The sequence below is a fragment of the Hyalella azteca genome, unplaced genomic scaffold, assembly GCF_000764305.2.
Source record: "Hyalella azteca isolate HAZT.00-mixed unplaced genomic scaffold, Hazt_2.0.2 contig10107, whole genome shotgun sequence".
NCBI lineage: Eukaryota > Metazoa > Arthropoda > Malacostraca > Amphipoda > Hyalellidae > Hyalella > Hyalella azteca.
Window position 1 is genome coordinate 1 of NW_025940156.1, and position 8,624 is coordinate 8,624.

General features: G+C 42.2%; 1 protein-coding gene across 1 annotated transcript; it reads right to left on the reverse strand.

The window, feature by feature from the left end:
• Positions 1 to 5,305: 5,305 nt before the first annotated feature.
• On the reverse strand, positions 5,306 to 7,509 carry LOC108677682 (the record flags this gene model as incomplete). The annotated part of the gene is made up of 3 exons (XM_018165941.2): positions 7,410 to 7,509; positions 5,618 to 5,860; positions 5,306 to 5,344 (listed from the first exon to the last, which is right to left on the reverse strand). Coding segments are annotated over exons 1-3 (333 nt in total), but the record flags the coding sequence as incomplete, so codon positions are not given.
• Positions 7,510 to 8,624: the final 1,115 nt, after the last annotated feature.

The following is an 8,624-nucleotide window of genomic DNA, read 5'->3' on the forward strand; positions in this document are numbered from 1 at the left end:
AAAATTATTTTAGAGATGTGAAAATTTATAAACATTCGGCGTTCATGAGAAATTTGAAGGTGCTGAAAGAAATAATTAGAGTAAATCGTTTTTGTATTCATGACGGCCGACTAGTAATTTCATGGTCAGTCAGATCAAGCAGAAAGTTAAATTTGTTGCGAACACACCGGCATTGCGAAATTAGGTCTAGTAGATCATGCATTTCAACACAAGATTCGACATTGCAATCTATAAAAAGGAGATAAAATAAATGGATATGAATGCTTGGTCTCGAGACTTTCACAACATGCACTGCCCACTGGACACTCGAGACTCATCAACCCATGCACAGAGGATCATCTGCTTAGCCAAGAAGTGGGGATGCTCATCAGTGATCACAATTACCGTTAGCAGCAACAATAGCGAGCTAAATGTTGAAGCTTTAATCGACCATTCATCCCGATCATGAACTGGTGGTGGTTGAAATGTGAATGGGAACCTATGTCGGCCTATATGGACCGACGTAGAGCCGCGATAGAGCTAAAATGTCCGCTTTAGAGACGATATCACCAGGCGCGGAGCAGCGCTAATTAACTTCTCAGCACCTGCCTTGGCGGGCTCTGTCCTGCGGACACGCAGCTCTCTGCGAGCTCCTCCGGCTCAAACCTGCTCATCGCCTGCTCTGAGGCGGCTCTGGAAGCGCCCGGCAGTTGAGTTTGATCGTTATATAGTTGACTACGTGACAACGATTTGAAACAAATTTTTTCTTTCTCTCGCCGAAATCACCGACACGTCACTCTTAACAACGGCAAGTTAGATTAGATAGTCTATGTTGCCGAACATTCTCATCGTATTTACACTTGCGGTATCAATTACAAACCAAACAAATGAAATTATAAAGGATGTATCCGAGCGTCAAGTCATTTTACTAGCAAGTGCTCTCGCCGGATAAACGTCGACAGCAGCTCCGATATTCAATCGCTGCTTTCTGGTCTCTGAAGTTAACGCCTTAGCCAGCTAGACCACAAAGACACCTCAACACATAGAGCTCTTTCAACTACATACATAACTACAAAACTATCGTCCAGTAAATCGAGGAATAGTCACATTTGTGGTGGAACTGTTTAGAGATGACAAGTCAGTTTATAGTTTATACAAATTTTATAAAAGAGCTCAATTTATATCACAATTTATTTCACATTATTTTCATTGACTAAATCAGTCTCATTGAAATATTGAGGCAAATTTAGCATGAATAATGGAGCACGCTAACGCAGCTGTTTGAAAACGTTTTGAATATCAACTCCAAAGAAGTTTACGATGGGATAATTTAAAAAAATATATTACTAAGTTTTGCAGCAGTTTCTTCTTACAATTTCTCTTCGATGGAAAGAGATTTATAGCATTTAATCAAATGAAAGTAAAATCAACAACGTTTTATGTTCATTCGCATTAGAAAGAAAAATTCAGGACAAACTGGTCACTATCTCCTGAATATTATTAAAGCATAGTTATGCTTAAACGTTTCTCCTTGCGGAAGTGTTCGAACTGGGAAAGCAAATAAAACACGTATTTCAAAGTATTAAATAATAACGTGGTATAATAATCATGACTGGAGCCTGATATGAACCAGAAATTCCGTATTATACCACTTCAACTAGATAATTAAGAACGGAGATCTCTCCTCTGCCTCACACTCTTATACCGCTCTCCTCTCAACCCCTACCTTCATGAGATGTACGGCCTGAACAACTGCTTGGTTCGGCGCCCTGCCGCCCATGCCATGTGCAGCGCCATAACAGCGCCGTATTCCGTCCCTCCCAGGCTGCTAAAGTTATTCTCAATATTAGCCATGGTGATAGAGATAACTAACTTTAGAGATAACTAACAGGTCAGTTATTATTTCACGGCTGCGTCCGGCTAAAGCGCGGCAGGCTTGGCTTAGCCCTGCGCCGGTATCATCTCACAATTTTAACTGGGACGGAAAAGGTCGAGCTATCAATTAAAGAGGGTGTGGTGAGTGTGGTGAGTGGTGCAGGCATGCGCGTGTGGTGAGTGTTGTGAGTGGTGCTGGAATGTGAAAGCGGTGAGTATGGTGAGTAATGTAGACATGTGGTGATAAATGTTGCGAAAAATCCCTCACAACATACCTTCTGTGGTACATTTTCCCATACCCGCGGGATTTTTTAACCCCACATCCCCAACATATTCCCAGAGCTTCGGCATGCAGCGCCCCATATGCACAGGCATCTGGTTAAAGCCACCACCAGTTTCTTGATCTGACAAGCCTAATTCCTGCCGGTAACAAGCGTGAAACAAGAAACTCGAGGATCCTTGATCATTAATAAAATGTCACGGGCAGCCCACGCAAATGCGGGGCCGGTTGGGGGTGACTGCATCGCTTACGGGCGGGCCAGCGAGCGCGGCCGTCGGTGATTTGCATGTGTGAATCTTTGGTCTCGAAACAGGGATTCCGTCCGATGGTCGACGTAAACCCGAGTATCATGTGTGGTTGGAATCTTCCATCCGTAGTATGGCCGACGATAAGTCGGCGATAAAACAGCCTTGGTTTTCAATTGTGTAAAAGGCTTCTGATCCGCTTGGCCGCAGCCGCCGACAGCCCCAGAAGGTAGAACGAGTGCCCCGCTCCCACAAAGCAGCTCCGCCAACAGCGAGTTAATCGACTGCGAAATAAGTCGTCGACATCGCGTTTCAGAGCATCTCTTGAAGCGCGGCTTTTGCTGGGTCTTCGTCGGGACTTTGCTTGGTCTATGTAGGGCCAATGCTGGGTCATTGTCGGGACTTTGCTTGGTCTTTATATGGTCAATGCTGGGTCTTTGTTTGGTTTATGTTGGATCGTTGTTGGACCCTTCCTGGGACGTCTGTGGTGGGTCTTTTAATGGTCTTTGCTGGGTCTTTTCTGAGTATCTGCTGGGTCTTTTCTGGGTCATTGCAGGGCCTAAGGTGGGTCAGGCTGCAAGGCAGGGCAAGAAGGCTCATGATTTGCATGCATGGCTGCCCCACAAGGCGCCCCCTCGAGTTCTCATTCTCTTAGGCGTTCTCGGATGCCTTGAAATTTGCTTCTGAAGGCAATGAGATCCTCAAGTTTGGGATGTGCGGTGGCATTGCTGGGGAGGGCGAGGCTGTTGGGACCACTGAGATTGGGGAGTAGGGGTTGTCTTCAGGCGGGGATTGCGGGGATTGGTTGCAGCAATAACGCTTATCACTGCGGTGCCTGTAGGCATGTTGCAGTAGCTAATTACAAGCTGATAAATAGAAAAATTGAAAAATCAAGATAAAAATGCAGCATAATGGATAAAAGAAATTAAACAAAAAGGAGGTGAACTTTCAAGTTGCGCTTGTAACTCTTTAAGTCTTATAATTTACGTATGTCGTAACCACGCGGTCGTATAACTAACTCTACACGGAGCCAAAACTACTACTTGGCAAATTTACTACTTGCGCCGTAAATTTGCACCACGCAGCATGCGTAATGCAGCACACATCACACAGCACGCACCACGCAGCACACATCACACAGCACGCAACATGCAGCACGCAGCATGCTTCATACATCACGCAGTACACATCACGCAGCACGCAACATATGCAGCAAAGAATGAGCCACGCAGCACGCACCATGCATCAACTGGCAATGCGCTGCACGCAGCACACATAACACATCACACATCACGCTGCACGCAGCACACATCACACAGCACGCACTACGTAGCACACATCACACATCACACATCACGCTGCACGCAGCACACATCACACAGCACGCAGCACACATCACACAGCACGCAGCACACATCACACAGCACGCAGCACACATCACACAGCACACAGCACGCACCACGCAGCACACATCACACAGCACGCACTACGTAGCACACATCACACATCACACATCACGCTGCACGCAGCACACATCACACAGCACGCAGCACGCCCCTCATTAGTCGCCACGCATGCGATGGCCGGAGATACGGAGATCGACTGTGCGATTCTCCTTAAAAACTGCCGCTTAATTTCACAATGGAGAAAAAACAGGCGCAGCCACACAAGATTTTCATTAAGATTGTCCCGTGAAATTGAGTGGGATGGAGAGGGGGAAGAGAGGGGAAGAGGGATGAGAGGTAGATGGCGTGGGGGAGGATGTAGAGGAGGGAGTGGAGAAGAAGAGGGTGAGGTGGATGAAAGGTGTGAGAGTGCGTACGGGATGAGGGGAATTGGGGAAGAGGGCAGGATAGAGGGAAGGAAAAGGAGAGGGAAGGTAACTGAGGTGAGGAAATGGATAGTGAAAGGGGCCGAGGTGAAGAGAAAGAGAGGGAAAAGGACTGAGGAGAAACGGCTATTACGAGGAGACAATGAAAAAATAGGGAATGGAACTATGAAATAGAGATGGAAGGTGACTGTGAGGTTGGTGAGAAAGGGAAGGGTGGTAGTGGAAGAGGGATGAAGAGGAGAGTTAGGATAGGGAGTAAAAAGTGGCGGGAAGCAGATTGGGATATTAGCTAGGGGGATTAAGCTCTTTTATTATATGAATAGCTTTATTCATTTCGATTTCGTCTTCTTTTACTGAATATTACCTTTATTTTTCATAATACTTATTATTTATCTATACAATCAAACTCTGTATATATTTATTTATTATACTTTATATTTAATATATATATCATCTCAAGACTTAATGTTTTTGAGAATCTATAAATTTTTTGTAAATAATAAGCAATTCTGATTGAAGAAAATAAAAGCTGGACCGACAGTGGGACAGATTAAAGCAAACATTTTTCATCTAAAAGACCTTATTTTTGGCATATATTAATTTACATGTGGTCAGAGGGCGGTATCTCTCACGGAGGCTTATACATTCATAAATAAAGATATTGCAATCAAATCGAAGTTATATCGTTCAATTAAATTATGGCGTACTCGGGTTCTGTACGCCAGGGGGCAAAGCCCGAGTACGCCGGGGGCCGAACCCGAGTACGCCAGGGGGGCAGAGCCCGAGTACGCCAGGGAGCAGAGCCCGAGTACGCCAGGGAGCAGAGCCCGAGTACGCCAGGGGGCAGAGCCCGAGTACGCAAGAATATGGTAATATACGCAGAGTCCACAATTAAATAAAGTGCTCCAACAATTCGGCCTTCGATGATCAGAACCATATGCCATTCAACCATATACCATACAACCATATACCATAGCAATCTTAATCAACGAATCAAGGAATAAGTTGAATACTTACAATATATAGTCACGGTTTAAATCTTTAAAATTAGCGATCGTAAAAAATGACAAGTCACAACTGCAAAATAATACTTACAATTTCAGCGCTTTCTTCGGCTGGGCTCATCAGCTTCTTCTGCAAGTTACAGCAATAAATTAGTTTACTTTAAGTCATTGTTAGCCATTTCGTGTGTGCGGCGTTTCTGAAATTGATCCAATTTATTGGTTGAATGGGCATAGAAATATGGGTAAGTGATCACACAAATTAAAAATCTTTCTACAGTTTCAAAACCCGGCTTTTTTTATTCCGACCAGAAATACAACGAAATACAACGATTTTATAAACACGTAAAAGATTCAACATGAGCGACAGGGAAATGCATCGTGGTTGTGGGAGACAAGTACTAACACTGTCGAGGTAGAGTAGCACTACACAGGTTGTCAGGATGATGATGCAGACTATTTCAAAGCAATGCAGAAAATTGCCCTTTTTCCTGCACTGCGCTGCAAAATGCGGCACTGGTTTTCTTCCTCCCGTCACTTTACGCTCGCCGTTCTTATTCTTTGTTGACGGTTGCGGGTCGGTGAAATCTATCTGTAGTTGGTCAACATTCTTATCCATTGTTGATGGGTGCTGGTCGGCGGAATCCGGCTGTAAATGGTCAAACAATAATAAATCGATATAAATTACATATACATTTATTGTTATCAAATATATCTTTCCCAAGAACGCGAATATATGAAAAACTAGGCGCACTAGAGAAAAAAAGAGCCAGTTTGAAATCAGCAGCAAAAATGCTTTCCAACTCACACAAAATGATCTCAGAATCATTCTCTCTATTGACCAATAATATGCTAATAGAAATTGTAGAAGCTACTCCCTTTGAAAAAGCTACGTGAAATAAATCGATATCTGGAAAGATATTTATAAAACACATGCAAAGTTGATGTTCCCGTTTGTTATTCCAGTCATGCGAAAGTATGACACGAATATTTTACACACGGGCAACATGCATAATTCGATCCTACAACACTGGAGAACGACAATAAATTTTATCGGGTTTTCATTATAAAAAGCGTTATTCGGTACGTTTACAAATTTAAAATATCCTTAACATTTATTGTTTGTTTACGTCATTATTAGACATACGCTTGTCGATAGTTTCATCATACGAGGCGAGATCGTGGATCTTCAGCATAATTGGATTATTTCAGAATCAACCTTACGGCTTTGCACATCTACTCCATTTGGGATTTGCGCTAAATTTTCCTTTCCAGCTACAGATTCAGAGTGTGTGAAAATGTTTTCACATTTTGTTAAGTTCTTTAAATTGCTTGTTTGCAACCTGGTGTCCGCTCTTTAAATATTACTGTACTAGTTGTACAAGCGATGTGTTGAACCCCGTTGCATGGGCTTTTGGCTCCGTGTAGCATTTGTTCGTTAACTGCTTGGCATTAACACGCTTGCTTGTATGCCTTTAACTTTACCACAAGTGCACACACCTTCATCAATTCTTCTTTAATTCATCGTAATATTTCTCCATGAGAACTGTTTTCTAAGGTTTCCTTCTAAGGAAGCAAATAAGTTGTAAACATTAATTAATTTTTATTCATTGCTCGGATTTTGCTGTAATATTGAAAGATTTTGCGTTCTGGACGAAACAAATTGCTAGATAGCATTTCTTATCTTTTTATTCGTCAATGACAGATAAGAATCTTCGCACTTGAACTTCACACCTTGGATGTTATACCCGTGCTGCATGTTCTCTATACTTACAATACCACTCCTGAATGATGGCACGGTAACCATATTATTGCGGTGAGGATCGAAAGACTCATCTACCTTTTATAAAAGTGACTCATTACTTTGAATTCAATTATTTTGATAATTAATTACTAATTTTTATACCTATACTGATGTAAGCGATTGTTCCTGCAGTGTGAATAGCTCTTATATGTATATGTGTGTGTATAGTTCTTATAGGCTACCTCGAGTGCTGCTCCTTTCCGGTTTTAATAAAAGTTTCAACGTTTTCATTGCTCTTTTGCATTTCTAATTGTACCGAACTTCAGAGGGCATGATAATTGCGGAACGATTGATAACATGTCTGTCTCAAGCACGCCAAATTATACCTTCAGAATTACTATTTCAAATACTTATTAGAGGTGTTAGCGTTTTAGTTCATTATTACTTTGTTTACCTGGTCGTACAGAGGTAACTGAAATTCATCGTTTTCAGTTGGTGGATCCATGATGCACGTTTATGGAACAAGAGTATGAGGCACTTGCAGTTAGCACGGACTTATCGCTACTGATGCGACGAATTCCTGAAAACGTTCACTTATCAGGCACTGATAAGATAAGTAGACAGCCAGGTTTTATTAGTTTTCAATCTTAAGAGTGCAAGATCTAATTCTGATTCGTCATTTTAATCATACGATGATTTATTTTTTAAATTCAAATTTTCGTATGCAATGAGTTTTTTTAGATGTCCGGTGTCAATCAGGCGTCTCATTCCATTCATTATAAATTATATTCTATTATTAGATCATCTGTAATTGAGACATAATATTCAGTATACGTGGTAGAGATTGATGGAAAAGTACAAGATCTTTAGTCAGCATGGACAACATCACGCGATCAAGGCCTCCGTAATGGGCGGAAGCCGTGTTTCTATAAAAAGTCTGGGCGCCTTAGTAAGGCCCCCAGTAGTAAGGCCCTCAGTAACATGACAAGTACACCGCAATGTAACTCGCATTAAAGTTACTCCGACCTAACGGTCGACGTCTTAGCCTCATACAACTAATATAACTCTCATGTATTACCACCCCGTATCAAGATATGTTCTCTATAGACAAATGGTGCCTTAGGCCCCTTTCACACAGGGCAGTAGATNACTCAAGGTCAACGGTAGCAAAGCTGCCAAAGGCCGCTTTCTTCCTTTTTCTTTATCGCTACGATTAAATTCGAGGAAGAAACAATCTAAAGATCAAATAGAGCTTTAAAATGTTCAAAGCAAACAGCCTAAAACGGAGTTTGCTCTAATTTAGCTTATGTATTGCTCAAACAGAAGATAGCTTATGAACTATCTCTTACAAGGAGCCCCTCTGTGAGCAACATATTTGATTTGAGGATTTCCATAACTATCGTTTATCCCGCTATTTATTTGATTGTCTCTCCAGGAATTTAGAGTGCAGTTGATAACTTTAATGCTTGTAAAGAAGTTCTTTATGAAGAACTATTATGTTGGGAGTAAATAGTATTTCCTTCTGTAGATCCATCCCTCTTGCTCATCTGTAAGTGACGCGCGCAATTAACAAACTTGCATGGGACCTTCTCTGTGTTGCCTGACTTGACGTTCATACGATCATAGCTACCGTAACCGAAGCCAATTTCTGACGGCCTGCAAACCTGTT